At 42.5% G+C, this 23,283-nt stretch overlaps 1 protein-coding gene across 1 annotated transcript; it reads left to right on the forward strand.

The window, feature by feature from the left end:
* The first annotated feature begins 11,610 nt into the window (after positions 1–11,610).
* Positions 11,611–22,492, forward strand: LOC115179294 (N-acetyllactosaminide beta-1,3-N-acetylglucosaminyltransferase 4). The gene is made up of 2 exons (XM_029740685.1): positions 11,611–11,942; positions 21,271–22,492. The coding sequence occupies exons 1-2, from the start codon at positions 11,875–11,877 to the stop codon at positions 22,346–22,348; spliced, it is 1,146 nt and encodes a 381-aa protein (XP_029596545.1). The 5' UTR covers positions 11,611–11,874; the 3' UTR covers positions 22,349–22,492.
* The last annotated feature ends 791 nt before the right edge of the window (positions 22,493–23,283 follow it).

Genomic DNA, 23,283 nt, shown 5'->3' on the forward strand with positions numbered 1-23,283 from the left:
CATTTTTAAAAGGTGAGGCCAAAAGGATTGACTGCTGTACAGAAAGCAGTCTTGAGTTCTAAGCCCCGTTCGAATACTTTAATAACAAACCCTTCCCTACTTACTTTCTGATCTAACACAATTTGGTAGGTGTAAGCAACAGTTCTATCACGTAGCTTTCCCCAATCCGGCCATGTCAGATTAGGTATTTCTTCAAGGAAGGGGGAAGGAACGATGCATTTGTTAAAGTATTGGAACAGGGCACTATTATGTCCTTGTAGAGAGCTTGACGATGAGGGCTGTGGCCAACATGCGATACTGAATGGTCCCTAAAAGGACTGCCGCCAGGGTCGTATTCACTAGGAAGCAAACGTGCCGAAACGGAAGGGACTAACTGAACTTGTCCAATAAGAAACGCTTGTTTTTGTTTAACATTGCAAAACGTTTCGCTACAAGTGTGCACTATTGAATATTACCCAGGTAATGAATTGAGACTGCTTTGCCATCAGAAATGCAGTATCCCATCTACTTTGCAAAAACCTATATATAGAGAGAGAGTAAAAGACAAGACCCTCATTGGATTTTTAGTTTTGATGTAACCATTTTTCTGTTTTCTTTGTGCGTATAGTTTGTGCTATTTTATGTTACTATAGTCAAATGTTTTGGTTCCAGCAAGATAGTGTAAAATCTATTGAAATAAAGAAAAAATGGAAAGGATGTTTGTTGAAATGACCTTATTTATGAATAATGACTGCGATATGCGCTTGTCTTACCTACCTTAGTTGAATGCCCTGACTGTATGTCGCTCTGGACAAGTGTCTGCTAATGGCCAAAATGTCCAAATGAATAATGCTCTTATGGACATGGTGAATGACAGACATGCTACAACAGGGTTCCCCAACTGGCGGCCCATGGGCCGAATTTGGCCCGCGGCTGATATTATGTGGCCCAACGTTTTCTAAGTAAAGCATTTTATTTATTTTTGTTTTATTGTTGGACATAAGACTATAAAAAGTACAGCAAATCAGCTCCAAGTGATTTACAATTTTGGAAATCTGTTCCAAAGTATCCCCACACATGTAAGGTTTGAAATTACTGTTTTAGTCAAATATTTTATCTGTTTGGGTTTCTTGCGGTCAATTTGCAGTCTACAAATGATTTGTAATTATGTTCCAGCCCCCTGACCATTCGCTCAGGAAACAATTGTCCCGCAGCTGAATGTAGTTGATGATCCCTGTGCTACAACATGCATGTTGCAGATCAATAGATACGAGGAACAGAAAAAAATACATTTCAGAATGCACGACAAGATTCAATAACTTTTTGTCCCCTCAGTAAAGCCCAAGTAAATAAATGCATTTCATGAAGCCCTTTTTACATAAAGTGCTTTACAGTTACACGGTCTAGACACCAAAGAGAAACCAATGCAGAGGCGAAAGCACAGTGGCCAGGAAAAACTCCCTAATATCGAGGAACCTCGGGCGATTTTTATTTTTTTATTGTTCGTTTATAGTTTACTTAAAGTTCTAAAGTTTGTCGTGCTGCTTAATTGACCAAGGAGCAGGACCATTTTAAATAACTGCCACTGTATTCCTGTGGTTCTCATTCAAACCTTGTGGTTCAAATCCATGTTAATTTATGCCAATTTAAAATCGTTATAATTCAAAAAGTATAAATATGATACAAAATCGGAATGTAGACAATCTAAGTTGGGTCAGTCTGAATGTCTCAACGTTGATTTGGTGTTGATAGCTTAAATGGTGAAAGAGATGGGTCTAGAATTTATTTAAAAAATGTACCATTAATGCATTGGGAGCTCATTTAATGTTGTAGTACAAAAAGTGTACATGCTTTCAAAAGTATTTTTTCAGGCAATCTAAATTGGGTCAGTCTGTACGTTTGGAAGTTGATTTGTGTTAATAGCTTTAGTTTGAACATTCTGACAGTTCTGTGGCAGTTCTTCCGCCATTGAAATGAATGGGGATACAACAAGCTTCATAGTTCAGTATGAATGGTAGCAAAAAGCTGTGTTGAAGCAATCTAAGTTGACCGTCTGCACATGTCAACGTTGATTTGAGGTTTGTAGCATAAATGGTTCAAGAATAGTGGAGGATCCAACATGGAAGTGTGTATGGGCATTGGTGGTGGTGGTTTGGGTCTGTTGGTGGGAATACACAGCGTTGCTAGTGTGTTTTGACCGCGTGGCCGCTGCCACTCTAACCTGGTGGTCCCAGCGCGCACGACCCACGTGGAGTTCCAGGTCTCCGGCAGCCTCTGGAACTGCCGGTCTGCGGCCAACAAGGCTGAGTTCATCTCAGCCTATGCTACCCTCCAGTCCCTAGACTTCCTGGCGCTGACGGAAACATGGATTACCACAGATAACACTGCTACTCCTACTGCTCTCTCCTCGTCTGCCCACGTATTCTTGCATACCCCTAGAGCATCGAGCCAGCGGGGTGGTGGCACTGGAATCCTCATCTCTCCCAAGTGGACATTCTCTGTTTCTCCCCTGACCCATCTGTCTATCTCCTCATTTGAATTCCATGCTGTCACAGTTACCAGCCCTTTCAAGCTTAACATCCTTATCATTTATCGCCCTCCAGGTTCCCTTGGAGAGTTCATCAATGAGCTTGACGCCTTGATAAGTTCCTTTCCTGAGGATGGCTCACCTCTCACAGTTCTGGGTGACTTTAACCTCCCCACGTCTACCTTTGACTCATTCCTCTCTGCCTCCTTCTTTCCACTCCTCTCCTCTTTTGACCTCACCCTCTCACCTTCCCCCCCTACTCACAAGGCAGGCAATACGCTTGACCTCATCTTTACTAGATGCTGTTCTTCCACTAATCTCATTGCAACTCCCCTCCAAATCTCCGACCACTACCTTGTATCCTTTTCCCTCTCGCTCTCATCCAACACTTCTCACTCTGACCCTACTCGGATGGTATTGCGCCGTCCCAACCTTCGCTCTCTCTCTCCCGCTACTCTCTCCTCTTCAATCCTATCATCTTTTCCCTCTGCTCAAACCTTCTCCAACCTATCTTCTGATTCTGCCTCCTCAACCCTCCTCTCCTCCCTTTCTGCATCCTTTGATTTTCTCTGTCCCCTATCCTCCAGGCCGGCTCGGTCCTCCCCTCCTGCTCCGTGGCTTGACGACTCACTGCGAGCTCACAGAACAGGGCTCCGGGCAGCCGAGCGGAAATGGAGGAAAACTCGCCTCCCTGCGGACCTGGCATCCTTTCACTCCCTCCTCTCTACATTCTCCTCTTCTGTCTCTGCTGCTAAAGCCACTTTCTACCACTCTAAATTCCAAGCATCTGCCTCTAACCCTAGGAAGCTCTTTGCTACCTTCTCCTCCCTCCTGAATCCTCCTCCCCCCCCCCCCCCTCCTCCCTCTCTGCGGATGACTTCGTCAACCATTTTGAAAAGAAGGTTGACGATATCCGATCCTCGTTTGCTAAGTCAAACGACACCGCTGGTCCTGCTCACACTGCCCTACCCTGTGCTTTGACCTCTTTCTCCCCTCTCTCTCCAGATGAAATCTCGCGTCTTGTGACGGCCGGCCGCCCAACAACCTGCCCACTTGACCCTATCCCCTCCTCTCTTCTCCAGACCATTTCCGGAGACCTTCTCCCCTACCTCACCTCGCTCATCAACTCATCCTTGACCGCTGGCTACGTCCCTTCCGTCTTCAAGAGAGCGAGAGTTGCACCCCTTCTGAAAAAACCTACACTCGATCCCTCCCATGTCAACAACTACAGACCAGTATCCCTTCTTTCTTTTCTCTCCAAAACTCTTGAACGTGCCGTCCTTGGCCAGCTCTCCTGCTATCTCTCTCAGAATGACCTTCTTGATCCTAATCAGTCAGGTTTCAAGACTGGGCATTCAACTGAGACTGCTCTTCTCTGTGTCACGGAGGCTCTCCGCACTGCTAAAGCTAACTCTCTCTCCTCTGCTCTCATCCTTCTAGACCTATCTGCTGCCTTTGATACTGTGAACCATCAGATCCTCCTCTCCACCCTCTCCGAGTTGGGCATCTCCGGCGCGGCCCACGCTTGGATTGCGTCCTACCTGACAGGTCGCTCCTACCAGGTGGCGTGGCGAGAATCTGTCTCCGCACCACGCGCTCTCACCACTGGTGTCCCCCAGGGCTCTGTTCTAGGCCCTCTCCTATTCTCGCTATACACCAAGTCACTTGGCTCTGTCATATCCTCACATGGTCTCTCCTATCATTGGTATGCAGACGACACACAATTAATCTTCTCCTTTCCCCCTTCTGATAACCAGGCGGCGAATCGCATCTCTGCATGTCTGGCAGACATATCAGTGTGGATGACGGATCACCACCTCAAGCTGAACCTCGGCAAGACGGAGCTGCTCTTCCTCCCGGGGAAGGACTGCCCGTTCCATGATCTCGCCATCACGGTTGACAACTCCCTTGTGTCCTCCTCCCAGAGTGCTAAGAACCTTGGCGTGATCCTGGACAACACCCTGTCGTTCTCCACTAACATCAAGGCGGTGACCCGATCCTGTAGGTTCATGCTCTACAACATTCGCAGAGTACGACCCTGCCTCACACAGGAAGCGACGCAGGTCCTAATCCAGGCACTTGTCATCTCCCGTCTGGATTACTGCAACTCGCTGTTGGCTGGGCTCCCTGCCTGTGCCATTAAACCCCTACAACTCATCCAGAACGCCGCAGCCCGTCTGGTGTTCAACCTTCCCAAGTTCTCTCACGTCACCCCGCTCCTCCGCTCTCTCCACTGCCTTCCAGTTGAAGCTCGCATCCGCTACAAGACCATGGTGCTTGCCTACGGAGCTGTGAGGGGAACGGCACCTCCATACCTTCAGGCTCTGATCAGGCCCTACACCCAAACAAGGGCACTGCGTTCATCCACCTCTGGCCTGCTGGCCCCCCTACCTCTGAGGAAGCACGGTTCCCGCTCAGCCCAGTCCAAACTGTTCGCTGCTCTGGCACCCCAATGGTGGAACAAGCTCCCTCACGACGCCAGGACAGCGGAGTCAATCACCACCTTCCAGAGACACCTGAAACCCCACCTCTTTAAGGAATACCTGGGATAGGATAAAGTAATCCTTCTACCCCCCCCCCCCCCCCCCCTTAAAAGATTTAGATGCACTATTGTAAAGTGGTTGTTCCAATGGATATCATAAGGTGAATGCACCAATTTGTAAGTCGCTCTGGATAAGAGCGTCTGCTAAATGACTAAAATGTAAAAATGTAAATGTAAGGTAGAAAGAAACTCATGCTATGACGCTTAGGTGGATACTCTGGATACAGAATTGTTTGAGCAGCTGATGTAGATTGTATGGACAAAAACAAATGTTGCTTTTTACATTTTGCAGTGCCTTCTCACTACATGATAGGTATAGTTCTGACATGACAATTATAGTTCTGACATGCAATAATGTAATAACCTAATATCCAACGTGTCGACAGACAAGCGGTCTGCATCAGGGTATAATGACAAACACTGCAGGGTCACTAGTTTATATAGCGTCAAAGGACACACACACAGGTGTCTGTAATCATGGCCAGTGTGGCCTGATATCATTGGTTAATTCTCAGATGTAAAAATAACATACCAAAAACATGAATGGATAGCATACGATCATAGATGCAATTTGGCTGCATAGGCCTACAAACATTTACAATAGCAAAATCACAATAATGGCTTCAGATCAAATTCTACATTGAGACCGAAGGGAGCAAGGATCTTTTAAATTAAAGATTTCGTTTTAACAATAAATTGTCGAGTTCACCCGCTCTCCTAGGGAGGGTGACATGTTCAAAGCCGATATAATGTAGGGACGAAATCGAGTTGTTTGCTTTCAAAATATATGTAAGTTGAGTTGTTGTACCTAATGGTGCTCCGATGCTCCGAGATTCGGACTTTTGATTCGTGCTTTGTTTTACCCACATCATTTTTATATCTAAGAATTAACCATTGATATCAGGCCATGATTACCAGTGATGCCAACTTAGAAATATTGTTGCTAGATTTAGCCACTTTTCAGACTACCCTGGCAACTTTTGTTTCAAACAGCACCTAGCAACAAATTTAGCAACTTTTTAAAAAATTATTTGGAACTTTTAGCAACTTTTGAAAAGTGACTCAAATGCTAAAATGAACACATTTTCCCTCTAAATGACACAAACGATTTTCTATGTCACACACTCAGTCACAACACACGTGCCTGGCTGCAAAAGTGCATTGTGAGTGACGGCAGGCGCTCAGCTCGTGCACAGGCAGCAGCAGGCCAGCAGCAATATCAGCAAATTGCAAATCATTGTTGGCTTACGCAATGACATGTCAACGTCATTTAGCAACTTTTAGCAACAAATCATGCTGCCTCTAGCAACTTACCCTGAACATTTGTGGGCAACACTGATGATTACAGACACCTGTGTGTCCTTTGACACTATATAAACTAGTGATGTGTTAGGTATGTGTTTGTCATCATACCCTGATGAAGGCCGCTTGTCTGTCAAAACGTTGGCTATTAGGTTATTCAATTATTGCATTTGAGCTCCTAGAGTGTGCGGCTCTCCTTAAATGTTTTAATTGTTCAACTCCGCGAGCCAGCACCTCACCTGTCACGACTTCCGCCGAAGTCGGTCCCTCTCCTTGTTCGTTCGGTGGTCGACGTCACCGGCCTTCTAGCCACCGCCGATCCACTTTTCATTTTCCATTTGTTCTGTCTTTGTCTTATCCCACCTGGCTTCACTCACCAATCACTGGTTTATTATTTAACCCTCTGTTCCCCATGTTGTGTTTGTGAGTGATTGTTTGTTGTAATTCGGTCCGTCTTTGTGGGCTCGTGATATTACTTTGTATATTTGTATTTTTGGGTAAAGTACGTTGATTACTCAATTCTGCTGTCCTGCCCCTGACTCTCTACACCAGCTACACACAGGACCCTTACATCACCTAAATAGGTGTGAGTTTTCTTGAGGCGAAAGAAACAATCTAGAACAATGGAGATTGGAGATTGCATATGACTAGTTTCACAGTTCCAGGCAAGAGAACATTCTAGACCATGTATGAAGGTCACATAACCAGTTTCACAGCTCCAGGCAAGAGAAGATTCAAGTTTCACAATTTTTACTATAGATCCATTATACTGGTGTAAAACGTTGTGATAATCCAGTAAGAACAGTACTGTAATCTGACACATTTGTTTTGTATTACTGTGCAGCTAGTAGTAGGAACCAATATCAGTTATCCTTTGTCTTTGCAAACAGTCTATAACAACCATCATAAGCACACTGTTTTTTATTTGACGAAAAAAACTCTGTCTCTGTTACATTATAACATATATTTGTGCTATGAAAACTCATGTATACAGAAACATATTTTGTGTAAGCAGACTTTATATTTAGCCGGGCAGAGAGTAACAATTTTAGTTTTTTTTTTACTAATTACTCAGATCGCTAGAGACACCATATGTTATGGCAAACAACTTGCATATGTCCTCTACCATTTATCAACTGTAATTTCATTAATATTAAATATACCGAGAACAGAACTACCGCAATGTTACTTTTGTACCTGCCAGCGGGGTGGGAATAACACAACCTTGGGATTGAAGTAACAGCTGGTGAGAAGTGCACAATATCTGTCTTATCTTTGTTTCTGGCTTGTAATGCTCGTTACTTTCAACAAATGTACTATTAGACATCATTTCATGTTTGTGTCAATTTGAATAATTATTGCTATAGGTTTGAGATTTCTGAAAATGAACCATGCGTCAACATTGCAATGTTGCGCAACCACAATATTTTGACATAAGGAAATTGACCACCGGAATCATAAAGATGTATAATCTTTAACCACTAACCTGTCGATAAAAGCTTATGTGAGAAGATGATCCTCCAAGTCAATTGATTAAGGCATAATTCTAATGTCATATATAATTTTCAAACATTCAGTCACCTGTTGATATTTTGCTAACATTATAAAAGCAATATGAACTAGAGGAGACAATGGCCTGTGCTTAAACATTTTATTTTATTTTATTCAAGGTCATCAGTTTACTTTTGGCACAGAATTATACAGGAGAATTCCAGGCCATCCATCTGTGAGCTGAAGCATAGCTGGTTCATGCAGCAAGACAATGACCCAAAACACACAAGCAAGTCTACATCAGAATGGCTGAAAAGCAACAAATGTAAAGTTTTGGAATGGCCTAGTCAAAGCCCAGACCTAAACCCGATTTGAGATGTTATGGGAATACCTAAAGAGAGCAATTCATGCTCAAAAACCCACAAATGTCGCTGAGTTAAAGCAGTTCAGCATTGAAGGGTGTGCCAAAAATACCTCACGGTGATGTTCCTGAACAACAACTACAGGAAGTGTTTGATTGGAGTCATTGCAGCTAAAGTTGGCCCAACCAGTTATTCAGTGTATGGGGACAATTACTTTTTCACACAGGGGCACTGGGTGTTGTATAACTTTGCTTACGAAATAAATGAAATAAGTAACACATTTGTGTTATTTGTTCACTAAGGTCCCCTTTATCTAATATTAGGTTTTGGTTGAAGATCTGATAAAAAAAATATATGCACAAATAGAGAATATCAGAAAAGGGGGCTTTTTCACGGCGCTGTACACGCCTCAGAATCTCTTTTGGTTAATAACTCAGCGAAACATGGTCAGACTGGTCTGTTTTTTTACAGGGAGGTCGTCTTCCACATTAGGAATGTGCTGAAAATAATGTGTTAGTTTTGCCCGTGTTACTTTCGTCTAGGCTCTCCCCTACACTGCAGTAGTAAAAGTAACTGTTGTACAGTAGATAGGTTCAGTGGCAACTCGTCATACTGGGCCCCACATTTTTTTGCAAAAAATACAAAATATGTGTATATATATATATATATATCAGTTGAAGTCGGAAGTTTACATACACCTTAGCCAAATACATTTCAACTCAGTTTTTCACAATTCCTGACATTTAATCCTAGCAGAAATTAGGGTTAGCATCACCACTTTATTTTAAGAATGTGAAATGTCAGAATAAAAGAAGAGAGAAGGATTTATTTCAGCTTTTATTTCTTTAATCACATTTCCAGTGGGTCAGAAGTTTACACACACTCAATTAGTATTTGGTAGCATTGCCTTTAAATTGTTTAACTTGGGTCAAACATTTTGGGTAGCCTTCCACAAGCTTCCCACAATAAGTTGGGTGAATTTTGGTCCATTCCTCCTGACAGAGCTGGTGTAACTGAGTCAGGTTTGTAGGACTCCTTGCTCGCACACGCTTTTTCAGTTCTGCCCACAAATCTTCTATGGGATTGAGGTCAGGGCTTTGTGATGTCCACTCCAATACCTTGACTTTGTTGTCCTTAAGCCATTTTGCCACAACTTTGGAAGTATGCTTAGGGTCATTGTCCATTTGGAAGACCCATTTGTGATCAAGCTTTAACTTCCTGACTGATGTCTTGAGATGTTGCTTCAATATATCCACATAATTTTCCTACCTCATGATGCCATCTATTTTATGAAGTGCACCAGTCCCTCCTGCAGCAAAGCACCCCCACAACATGATGCTGCCACCCCCGTGCTTCACGGTTGGGATGGTGTTCTTCGGCTTGCAAGCCTCCCCCTTTTTCCTCCAAACATAATGATGATCATTATGGCCAAACAGTTATATTTTTGATTCATCAGACCAGAGGACATTTCTCCAAAAAGTACGATCTTTGTCCCCATGTGCAGTTGCAAACCGTAGTCTGGCTTTTTTATGGCGGTTTTGGAGCAGTGGCTTCTTCCTTGCTGAGCGGCCTTTCAGGTTATGTTGATATAGGACTCGTTTTATTGTGGATATAGATACTTTTGTACCTGTTTCCTCCAGCATCTTCACAAGGTCCTTTGCTGTTATTCAGGGATTGATTTGCATTTTTCGCACAAAAGTACGTTCATCTCTAGGAGACAGAACGCGTCTTCTCTTCCTGAGCTGTATGACGGCCGCATGGTCCCATGGTGTTTATACTTGTGTACTATTGTTTGTACAGATGAACGTGGTACCTTCAGGTGTTTGGAAATTGCTCCCAAGGATAAACCAGACTTGTGGAGGTCTACAATTTATTTTCTGAGGTCTTGGCTGATTTCTTTTGATTTTCCCATGATGTTAAGCAAAGAGGCACTGAGTTTGAAGGTAGGCCTTGAAATACATCCACAGGTACACAAATTAGCCTATCAGAAGCTTCTGAACCCATGACATCATTTTCTGGAATTTTCCAAGCTGTTTAAAGGCACGGTCAACTTAGTGTATGTGAACTTCTGACACACTGGATTTGTGATTAAGTGAAATAATCTGTCTGTAAACAATTGTTGGAAAGATTACTTGTGTCATGCACAAAGTAGATGGAAACGGCTGATTTTTTATGGAATATCTACATAGGCGTACAGAGGCCCATTATCAGCAATCGTCACTCCTGTGTTCCAATGGCACATTGTGTTAGCTAATCCATGTTTATCATTTCAAAAGCCTAATTGATCATTAGAAAACTATTTAGCAATTATGTTAGCACAGCTTAAAACTGTTGTTCTGATTAAAGAAGCAATAAAACTGGCCTTCTTTAGACTAGTTGAGTATATGGAGCATCAGCATTTGTGGGTTCGATTACAGGCTCAAACAAAGCACTTTCTTCTGAAACTCGTCAGTCTATTCTTGTTCTGAGAAATTAAGGCTATTCCATGTGAGAAATTGCCAAGAAACTGAAGATCTCGTACAACGCTGTGTACTACTCCCTTCACAGAACAGCACAAATTGTCTTTAACCAGAATAGAAAGAGGAGTGGGAGGCCCCGGTGCACAACTGAGCAAGAGGACAAGTACATTAGTGTCTAGTTTGAGAAACAGACGTCTCAAGTCCTCAACTGGCAGCTTCATTAAATAGTACCCACAAAACACCAGTCTCAACGTCAACAGTGAAGAGGCAACTCCGGGATGCTGGCCTTCTAGGCAGAGTTGCAAAGAAAAAGCCATATCTCAGACTGGCCAATAAAAAGAAAAGATGGGCAAAAGAACACAGAGGAAGTCTGCCTAGAAGGCCAGCATCCCGGAGTCGCCTCTTCACTGTTGAGTTGAGACTGGTGTTTTGCGGGTACTATTTAATGAAGCTGCCAGTTGAGGACTTGTGAGGCGTCTGTTTCTCAAACTAGATTATTTACAAACTACATCATATACCTTTTTTTCACCTTTATTTAACCAGGTAGGCCAGTTGAGAACAAGTTCTCATTTACAACTGCGACCTGGCCAAGATAAAGCAAAGCAAACCATTAATTTCTACTTGGCACAAAATAATCTGAAACATAAATAAAAAAGTAAATGAAAGTTGGTTTTGTGTTAGTATCTTAAAATGAGCCAAAGAAAATAAATAATAATAATAATGAGTACAGTATGTAAGAAATCTATAGTTTTTTCCTTCTGCAAGCACACTAATAAGTATGTAAGAATCTAGTGTCTTGTCTTCAGCAAGCACACTAAAAAGATTACCTAAGTGTGCTAGAGTGGCCTTGTTTTCAGCAAGCACATTAATGTCAAAGGCACGCCCTTCTGGTCTGCTAAATGTGACTATAAAGGCAACTTCCTTTTGCTTTCAGGAAGCACCTTCAGGTCAAAGGCACTCCGTTCTGGTCTGCTCAATTTGACTATAACGGCAACTTCCCTTCCAGACTGTAGGCAACTGGAACCTGGTAACCATTGAATATAGTATAGTTAAGTAAATTCCAAACGATTCTCTAGACGAATAGCATAACTTCTTAAAAACGCGGGTATAGTAGGCCTAGCATACATAACGGTATCAAGCAAATTATACATTTAGCGTTTTAGTGACAGATGTACAAACATTGCTTGCGCAACCTCTTGGACTGTGCTATGGATGTTTGACGCACACTTCAATTCTCACGAACGTTTTGATTGTCCAACTGCGTCTTCTTTTAATAACAAGTAAGTGAATAACCATGTTGTTTTGAGTTTTAAAAAATGTAAATGGTTAAGCATACTTTTTTTTGTCCAGTTAGCAGATAATGGACCCTAACAGATATTGATGTAGTTGGTGCTGTATATTTAAGCAATAAGGGAGGAGGTGGTGTGGCATATGGCCAATATACTGTACTATGACTAAGTACTGTTCTTATGCACGATGCTGTAATGGACACGATGGGAGACGAGAGCTGGTTTCAAGCGCAGGGCGCAGCAGGTGTTTATTGTAAAGGGCCACAGGAGGAGGCAGGTAACTGGGTCCAGGGGCAGGCAGAAGGTCATACACAGGGGCTCCGAAAAGGCAACAGTACAGGCAGGGAAAAGGCTAGTAACATCATCTGGGAGATCAGGCAATAGGTAGATAACAGGAAATCCGATAGGCTAAAGTACAGGCAGGGAATAGCAAAAGGTGTCGTTAGTGAGGCAGGCTAAAACTATCATACACGGGAGGAGTAAATTACCGGGGAAAACCAGGGCCCCGAATAGAAGTGTCACATAACAAACGATACCTCACAATGATGGGGTGCAAAGAACTGAACTAAATAGTGTGTGATAGTGGCATACAGGTGTGTGAACAGGTGATTGGGATCTGGAGAGTGGGCTGCGTTCAGGGGATCTACGTGTTTGAGAGTAAATTGGAAGCAGACGTTACAGATGCAACGCCGAGTGCCTGAATACATCCCGTAGCCATGGTAGATATTGGGCATATACCACGAACTCCCGAGGTGCCGTATTGCTATCATAAACTGGTTACTAACGTAATTAGAACAGTAAACATACATGTTTTGTGATACCTGTGGTATAATGTCTGATAGAGACTACCACAGTTTTTTTTTTACATTTCCTTGTTACTCCTGGTATATTTGCATGGTATAATTGAATGCCTATAGTTTATTTTACATGTTTTATTTGAGCTGCTTTTGAAACCAAAAGTTGAAATTAAAACAGTATTAATATTGTTGAATTCGATTTTCATATTAGCAAGCTGAAGCTAGGACTGATGGTCTGGTTAGCAAAAAGCAAGTCTGTTTACTTGGTTACCACTACTGTAGCTATCAAACTTGCTAGTTACTTGTGTGTTTAACACAGAAATGGTCTCGCTATTCATGTTGAATAAATTAGTCTGTCAATTTGAACTAAGCAAGCTGCTAAATCGTTCAGTTTACATCTTGCCTACATCTTGTCTAGGCTACTGTAATCTGAAATGAGGTGTAAGCTTATCAGGGGCTATAGGCTAACTGCCTTTATCTAAGCAAACCATGGCAAAATTCAATTACAATCATAAACTCAGATTTTAATTTGTAGTCTATGCCTATTGAAATGACAAGTCGATCTCCCAAATGGGCCATTTATAACGGTTTGTAGTCTTAACATCTGGCACATAATAACAGCACAATTGCCAGAAAATAGCCTAATACCCTGACTACACCCTCGCATCGCGTGCGCGAGCGTTGCAAAATAAATGTAGAAATCTATGTTATTCAATTATTGCATCCACACTGCTCGCGTGTGCCAACGAGCGTCTGCGCTTCCAATCGCTAAAATAGAAGTCAGTTCTATTTGTGACGCAGATCAAGCTGCATGTCCTGCCTCTCCCATCTCCCCATTGGTTTATAGAAGCAGATACCCACATGCCATCTCCTCATTGGTTATACTCACGTGGGTGACTGAAAGACGAACGAGGTCAGTGGCGGTAATGCACCTAATTTATGAAAGTTGCCAATCGCAATATAAAGTCTAGAGAAGAAAATAGCCTGGAAGGAGGAGCGATGACTAGAAATGATTCGGTTGACCGTTTTATGTTTGGATTAATTGTTGGAGTAGAGGACCATGTGCATTTCAGGTAAAATAACAACTCAATGTTTATATCCCAGGACAAATTAGCTAGCAACAGCAAGCTAGCTAAATAGGACAAATTAGCTAGCAAGTGCAAGCTAGCTAGCTAAATTGCCATAAATGTTTAATGCTTTACGACCTGTCCCCAAATTAATGTAATTGGTTCAGAGTATGTTTTGATATTTTAACCCGCGTGTCGTGATCGTGTTTGGTGTGGGGGGACAAAATACATTTATGCACGATGGCACACGCGCACAGCCGGTTTGGGTTCCGTGTAACAGTTTTTTTAAATGTTTGTCTAAGTGTTTATTGCTCAGAGATTGAGGTCCTCTGTTCAACTTTCATCACTCAAACTCTGTCATGGGTGTCGTATGAATTGGACCAAAACGCAGCGGGAATGTGAATACTCATCTTCTTTAATGAAGAAAAACATAAACACTTAAAATAACAAACATCGACAAGAAATAGTCCTGTCAGGTGCAACAAACACTAAACAGGAAACAACTACCCACAAAATCCCATAGAAAAAACACCCCTCTTAAATAGGACCTTCAATTAGAAGCAACTAGGAGCAGCTGCTTCCAATTGAAGGTCAACCCAACAAACACCACATAGAAATAGACATACTAGAACTAACATAGAAATAGACTAACAAGAACATAACCCAACAAACCCCGAAACACTCTAAACAAACACCCCTCTTAAATCAGAACATAGCCCAACAAACCCTGAAACACTCTAAACAAACACACCCCTGCCACGTCCTGACCAAACTACAATAACAAATAACCCCTTATACTGGTCAGGACGTGACAAACTCTCCTGTTTATCATCCGGGATGCTGGCCTCTAGGCAGAGTTCTTCTGTTCAGTGTCTGTGTTCTTTTGCCCATCTTAATCTTTTATTTTATTGGCCAGTCTGAGATATGGCTTTTTCTTTGCAACTCTGCCTAGAAGGCCAGCATCCTAGAGTCGCCTCTTCACTGTTGGCGTTGAGACTGGTGTTTTGCGGGCACTTTTTAATGAAGCTGCCAGTTGAGGACTTGTGAGGCATCTGTTTCTCAAACTAGACTTGACTAATGAACTTGTCCTGTTTCTCAAACTAGACTAATGAACTTGTCCTCTTGCTCAGTTGTGCACCGGGGCCTCCCACTCCTCCCACAGCCAGTTTGCGCTGTTCTGTGAAGGAAGTAGTACACAGCGTTATACAAGATCTTCAGTTTCTTGGCAATTTCTCGCATGGAATAGCCTTAATTTCTCAGAACAAGAATAGACTGACGAGTTTCAGAAGAAAGTGCTTTGTTTGAGCCTGTAATCGAACCCACAAATGCTGATGCTCCAGATACTCAACTAGTCTAAAGAAGGCCAGTTTTATTGCTTCTTTAATCAGAACAACAGTTTTCAGCTGTGCTAACATAATTGCAAAATGGATTTCTAATGATCAATTAGCCTTTTAAAATGATAAACTTGGATTAGCTAACACAATGTGTCATTGGAACACAAGAGAGATGGTTGCTGATAATGGGCCTCTGTACGCCTATGTAGATATTCCATAAAAAATCTGCAGTTTCCAGCTACAATAGTCATTAACAATGTCTACACTGTATTTATGATCAATTTGATGGTATTTTAATGGACAAAAAAATGTGCTTTTCTTTCTAAAACAAGGTACATTTCTAAGTGACCCCACACTTTTGAACGGTAGTGTAAGGTCCCACAGTTGACAGTGCATGTTAGAGCAAAAACCAAGCCATGAGGTCGAAGGAATTGTCTGTAGACCTCCGAGGACAGGATTGTGTCGAGGTACAGATCTGGGGAAGGGTAGCAAAAAATGTCTACAGCATTAAAGGTCCCCAAGAACACAGTGGCCTCCATCATTCTTAAATTGATGAAGTTTGGAACCACCAAGACTCTTCCTGGAGCTGGCCGCCTGGCCAAACTGAGCAATCGGGGAGAAGAGCCTTGGTCAGGGAGGTGAGCAAGAACCCAATGGTCACTCTGACAGAGCTCCAGAGTTCCTCTGTGGAGATGGGAGAACCTATCAGAAGGACAACCATCTCTGCAGCACTCCACCAATCAGGCCATTATGGTAGTGTCCAGACGGAAGTCACTCCTCAATAAAAGAAACATGACAGCCCGCTTAGAATATGACAAAAGGCACCTAAAGTCTCTCAGACCATGAGAAACAAGATTCTCTGGTCTGATGAAACCAAGATTGAACTCTTTGGCCTGAATGCCAAGCGTCACGTCTGGAGGAAACCTGGCACCATCCCTACGGTGAAGCATGTTGATGGCAACATCATGCTGTGTTTTTTTTTTTCAGCGGCAGGGACTGGGAGACTATTCAGGATCGAGGCAAAGATGAACAGAGCAAAGTACAGAGAGATCCTTGATGAAAACCTGCTCCAGAGCACTCAGGACCTCACTGTGGTGTTGGTTCACCTTCCAACAGGACAACGACCCTAAGCAGACAGCCAAGACAATGCAGACATATTATTTAACTTATAATTCACTGTATCACAATTCTAGTGGGTCAGAAATGTACATACACTAAGTTGACCATGCCTTTAAAGAGCTTGGAAAATTCTAGAAAATTATGTCATGGCTTTAGAAGCTTCTGATAGGCTAATTGCCATAATTTGAGTCAATTGGAGGAGTACCTGTGGATGTATTTCAAGGCCTACCTTCAAACTCTGTTTGCTTGACATCATGGGAAAATCAAAAGAAATCAGCCAAAACCTCAGAAAAAAATGTGTAGACCTCCACAAGTCTGGTTCATCCTTGGGAGCAATTTCCAAACACCTGAAGGTACCACGTTCATCTGTACAAACAATAGTTTGCAAGTATAAACACCATGGGACCACGCAGTCGTCATACCGCTCAGGAAGGAGACGCGTTCTGTTTCCTAGAGATGAACGTACTTTGGTGCGAAAAGTGTAAATCAATCCCAGAACAACAGCAAACGACCTTGTGAAGATGCTGGAGGAAACAGGTACAAAAGTATCTATATCCACAGTAAAACAAGTCCTATAGCGACATAACGTAAAAGGCCGCTCAGCAAGGAAGAAGCCACTGCTCCAAAACCGCCATAAAAAGCCAGACTATGGTTTGCAAATGCACATGCGGACAAAGATTGTACTTTTTGGAGAAATGCCCTTTGGTCTGATGAAACAAAAATAGAACTGTTTGGCCATAATGACCATCGTGTTTGGAGGAAAAAGGGGGAGGCTTACAAGCCGAAGAGCACCATCCCAACCGTGAAGCACGGGGGTGGCAACATCATGTTGTGGGGGTGCTTTGCTGCAGGAGGGACTGGTGTACTTCACAAAATAGATGGCATCATGAGGGAGGAAAATGATGTCGATACATTGAAGCAACATCTCAAGACATCAGTCAGGCAGTTAAAGCTTGGTCACAAATGGGTCTTCCAAATGGACAATAACCCCAAGCATACTTCCAAAGTCGTGACAAAATGGCTTAAGGACAACAAAGTCAAGGTATTGGAGTGGCCATCACAAAGCCCTGACCTCAATCCCATAGAACATTTGTGGGCAGAACTGAAAAAGCATGTGTGAGCAAGGAGGCCTACAAACCTGACTCAGTTACACCAGCTCTGTCAGGAGGAATGGGACAAAAATTCACCCAATTTATTGTGGGAAGCTTGTGGAAGACTACCCGAAACGTTTGACCCAAGTTAAACAATTTAAAGGCAATGCTACCAAATACTAATTGAGTGTATGTAAACTTCTGACCCACTGAGAATGTGATGAGACATAAAAGCTGAACTAAATCATTCTCTCTACTATTATTCTGACATTTCATATTCTTAAAATAATGTGGTGATCCTAACTGACCTGTCACAGGCGTCGTAGTGAACAGACCAAGGCGCAGCATTGAGTGCTCATCTTTTATTTTCAATGAAAAAAGCACTTCACAAAGAAAAACAAACGACAGCCAAACAGGTCTGTCAGGTATACTCACACACTTAACAGAAAGCAACCACCCACAAAACCCAAAGGAAAACAGGCTGCCTAAATATGGCTTCCAATCAGAGACAACGAAAGACACCTGCCTCTGATTGGAAACCATACTCGGCCAAACATGGAAAACGAAACAGAAATAGAAAACTAGAACAAATTCCCCTAGAACCGGAAAAAAACCCCACCCAAAACAACCCCCTTGCCATGCCCTGACCATTCTACTATGGCAAATGACCCTTTTCACTGGTCAGGACGTGACAGATCTAAGACAAGGAATTTTTACTCTGATTAAATGTCAGGAATTGTGAAAAACTGAGTTTAAATGCGTTTGGCTAAGGTGTATGTAAACTTCCCACTTCAACTGTATCATACTCTTTGTTCTTAATTTGGGTCGTTGGAGGACAGTTAATTCCTCATGTGGTTCTCGAGCTGAACCCCTGAGGTAGAGCTTTGGGACATAACACAAATCATGTCACATAGAACACACACACACACACACACACACAAAGGTGATGCTGTATCTGTCAGAAAGCAGACTAGGAGCAGGACCTCAGCAGAACCCCGACTGGGAAAGAAGGTCACCACCTGGGCCAAATTATTGTCACTGACGATTAGTATATTCTCTGTGTAGCAGTGACATTGGTTGTGATGACAGTGGGTCAAACCAAATGCTAGCCAAAAGCAAGGGCATGGGACAGGGAATAGGCATTTTGCCATCATAGCCGGTGGTAGTTGTGAAATATACTAAACAAAAATATAAACGCAATATGCTACAATTTTAAAGATTTTACTGAATTCCAGTTCATATAAGAAATCAGTCAATTGAAATAAATTCCTTAGGCTCTAATTTAGGGATTTCACATGACTGGGCAGGTGTGCAGTCATGGGTGGCACTGTGAGGGCATAGGCACACCCTCTTGGCAGCCAGGCCCACCCTCTGGGGTGGTTAGTTAACGTTCCACTCCTTGCCACTCCTAGCATTTGCCAAAGACAGGCGTGGCAAGGAGTGGAATGTGATAGCTGAACAGAGACTGCAACCAGGATAGACAACTGCACAAAACGCAGTTTTAACCAATCAGCATCCAGGATTAGACACACTCGTTGTATAATACAAATGAGAAGAAACCAAATTGCTCGAGCTCATAGGATTAATTGTTATCAATTTATTAAATCATGCATTATATTTTGTTGTTTTATAAGGAATCAAGACAGACTTGTAGAAATAACTAGGCCTAGATGACATCTAGACACCAATTCCCCAAAAACAAACACTCCCACATCTTTAGAGAATGGTCCCTTAAGAGTCTCATTAAGTTATTACCTATCATTTTCAAAGGAATGTTCCTGTGATGTGCAAAGACTGTTTCCAATAGACCATTCTCTTAATGTCAAACAGAACTTACCCAGAACATGCAAAATAGGTTCTCAGGAAGTTTTTGATAAATAACAGAATGTTCCCAAAACTAGCAGAAAACTGGACACTCAAACATCAGGGGAACGTTATGGGTAACGTTACATAATGTCTCCCTAGAATTGTTAGCTGGGTTGTTAAGCATGCATAGGGCAGGGGTAATCAAATACTGTTTGAGAAGCTTAAGTCACACACATTTCCTAGCTGCCCAAGGGCCTGTATATTGTCCACATATACAGTTGAAGTCAGAAGTTTACATACACTTAGTTGGAGTCATTAAAACTCGTTTTCCAACAACTCCACAAATTTCTTGTTAACAAACTATAGTTTTGGCAAGCTGGTTAGGACATCTACTTTGTGCAAGACACAAGTAATTTGTCCAACTATTGTTTACAGACAGATTATTTCAGTTATAACTCACTGTATCACAATTCCAGTGGGTCAGAAGTTTACATACACTAAGTTGACTGTGCCTTTAAAGCTTGGAAAATTCCAAAAATGATGTCATGGCTTTAGAAGCTTCTGATAGGCTAATTGACATAATTTGAGTCAATTGGAGGTGTACCTGTGGATGTATTTCAAGGCCAACCTTCAAACTCAGTGCCTCTTTGCTTGACATCATGGGAAAATCAAAAGAAATCAGCCAAGACTTCAGAAAAACAATTGTAGACCTCCACAAGTTCATCCTTGGGAGCAATTTCCAAACACCTGAAGGTACCACGTTTATCTGTACAAACAATAGTATGCAAGTATAAACACCATGGGACCATGCAGCCGTCATACCGCTCAGCAAGGAGACGCATTCTGTCCCCTAGAGATGAATGTACTTTGGTGCGAAAAGTGCAAATCAATCCCAGAACAACAGCAAAGGACCTTGTGAAGATGCAGGAGGAAACAGGTACAAAAGTATCTATATCCACAGTAAAACGAGACCTATATCGACATAACCTGAAAGGCCGCTCAGCAAGGGAGAAGCCACTGCTCCAAAACCGCCATAAAAAAGCCAGACTACGGTTTGCAACTGCACATGGGGACAAAGATCGTACTTTTTGTAGAAATGTCCTCTGGTCTGATGAAACAAAAATAGAACTGTTTGGCCATAATGACCATCATTATGTTTGGAGGAAAAAGGGGGAGGCTTGCAAGCCGAAGAACACCATCCCAACTGTGAAGCAAGGGGGTGGCAGCATCATGTTGTGGGGTTGCTTTGCTGCAGGAGGGACTGGTACACTTCACAAAATAGATGGCATCATGAGGGAGGAAAAATATGTGGATATATTGAAGCAACATCTCAAGACATCAGTCAGGAAGTTAAAGCTTGGTCACAAATGGGTCTTCCAAATGGACAATGACCCCAAGCATACTTCCAAAGTTGTGACAAAATGGCTTAAGGACAACAAAGTCAAGGTATTGGAGTGGCCATCACAAAGCCCTGACCTCAATCCCATAGATAATTTGTGGGCAGAACTGAAAAAGTGTGTGTGAGCAAGGAGGCCTACGAACCTGACTCAGTTACACCAGCTCTGTCAGGAGGAATGGGACAAAATTCACCCAACTTATTGTGGGAAGATTGTGGAAGGCTACCCAAAACGTTTGACCCAAGTTAAACAATTTAAAGGCAATGCTACCAAATACTAATTGAGTGTATGTAAACTTCTGACCCACTGAGAATGTGATGAAAGAAAGAAAAGCTGAACTAAATCATTCTCTATTCTATTATTCTGACATTTCACATTCTTAAAATAAAGTTGTGAACCTAACTGACTTAAGACAGGGTATTTTTTACTTGGATTAAATGTTAAGAATTGTGAAAAACTGAGTTTAAATGTATTTGGCTAAGGTGTACGTCAACTTCCGACTTCAACTGTAGGTGTATTATTCTGTGCTTGAGAAAGCCTCTGAGGTATCCACTCCTTGTCATAGGCACAACAATATATAACATACATACTTTTGGTATGAGACAATAAACTGTGCCACTTGTAGCCTATTTTAGGCCTACTTCATATACCAGTTCCAATTCTGTCTCCTTGTGGCTAAAAAGTGGTGTGCTTGCAATTATTTTTCAGAACCATGAGGAACCTCTTCAGAATCCAAAGCCGCAGTAGATGGTCCCTTGTCATTGGGACTGCGTTGTTGATTGGCGTCCTCAGACTATTGCGCATGAACCACACAGACGGGCACTGGAACACTTCTCCCTCTGCCACGCAGTCACAGTCCACTGTGGATGTTATCAAGTGCTCCCTGAATGACACCGTGAACAACATTTCATCCTCTATTCCACCTACCCACCGTAACTTCCTCATGTACAAACACTGCAGGACATTCTCCCGCCTGCTGTCTCCTACACCCTGTGAGAATGACCTCTTTCTCCTGCTGGTCGTTAAGTCCACAGCCATCCAGGTTGATCGCAGGTCTGCACTTCGGAACACATGGGGGAAGAAGGGATATGTTCAGGGTAAAAATGTGAAACTATTGTTCCTAGTAGGTAAGTCTTCAGACACAATACAGGGTTACCCGCTGCAGCAGGTACTGGAGTGGGAGAGCAGACAGTTTGGGGACATCCTGCAGTGGGATTTTGATGACAGTTTTTTCAACCTGACCCTAAAGGAGATCCACTTCCTCAAATGGTTCAGCCTGGAGTGCCGCTGGGCACACTATGTGTTCAAAGGGGACGATGATGTTTTTGTTCACACCAGCAATCTGGTGGAATATGTTAAGGACAACAAGCCCTCTGAGCAACTGTATGCTGGGAACATCATGTCTGGCTATCCAGTCCGGGACAAAGAAAGTAAATATTTCATACCAGTGGAGATGTACCCCAACAAGCCATATCCTCTATACGCTGGGGGTGGGGGCTACCTGATGTCAAATCAGACTGTGCTGAGTCTGAAAGTGGCAGCGTCCAGCATTGACCTGTTCCCCATTGATGATGTCTTTGTGGGCTTGTGCCTACAGAAGATGAACATCACGCTGACACACCACTCTGGCTTCAAGACCTTTGGGCTCAAACAGGGGGTGACACACTTCAACCCCTGCATTTACAGGGAGCTCATGGTGGTGCACAAACTGAATCCCACAGAGATGTGGACAATGTGGTCTCTACAGCAGGACCCAAAGCTGAAATGCTTTAAATCAAGGACATGAGACATCTGGCATTGTGTGTATATCATGCTGTTTATCTGTCTCACTGCTGTAAATTGAGAATTCCTTTACATTTACATTTTAGTCATTTAGCAGACACTCTTATCCAGAGCGACTTACAGTAGTGAATACATACATTTCATTTTCATTTCATGCATTATTATTTTTTATATATATTTTTTTTTACTGGCCCCCCGTGGGAATCAAACCCACAACCCTGGCGTTGCACACACCATGCTCTACCAACTGAGCCACAGGGAAGGATAAATTATCCTTATGAATGGTCTAAAATAGCATACTTTCCTTTACCCATACTTATATTTGAAAGTATTCTGACATTTGGCTTCCCTTATCCTGTATGTTCAGATCTGCACAGACAGTGTAAGATCCATTTAAGAATACTGAGATGCATATAGTGCCATTTGACACTTCTGATGAGGACGTTTGTAGAATGTTTCTAGGATTCTGTAAGGTTGGAAAGGAGATATTGATGGGAAACTTTAAAAACTGGTATAGTGGGTTACAGAGGTATTGATGGGAAACATTAAAGCAGGACTGAACTCGAGAACTGACTTCTCTCGCTGAAAACGGCATATGTGACATCGATATTAATCGATATTAATAGAAACCTTTATTCCAGTACCAAAATTGACTAAAAAGTGCAAGTAGGTTAATTTTGGCCATAAAGACAATATCTTCCAAAATAGAGGCGTAGGCTATGTAATAGAATAATTGTGGTACATTAATACATATATTTCAATAGCTTCCAAAATATTTTTAGAATGGTGGAGGAGTGCCAAGATCAGAATATATGAGCGGAGTGAGCGGCCAAAATCCCAGTCATCACTCATCACCACTCCAGCGCTCCATGTCCTTTCCAACCTCTCCACTAAAAACCGCTGCTGGCTCACAGGAAAAAAAACTGCAGCTCCAAATTC

Source organism: Salmo trutta, chromosome 39 (genome assembly GCF_901001165.1).
Source record: "Salmo trutta chromosome 39, fSalTru1.1, whole genome shotgun sequence".
Classification (NCBI taxonomy): domain Eukaryota; kingdom Metazoa; phylum Chordata; class Actinopteri; order Salmoniformes; family Salmonidae; genus Salmo; species Salmo trutta.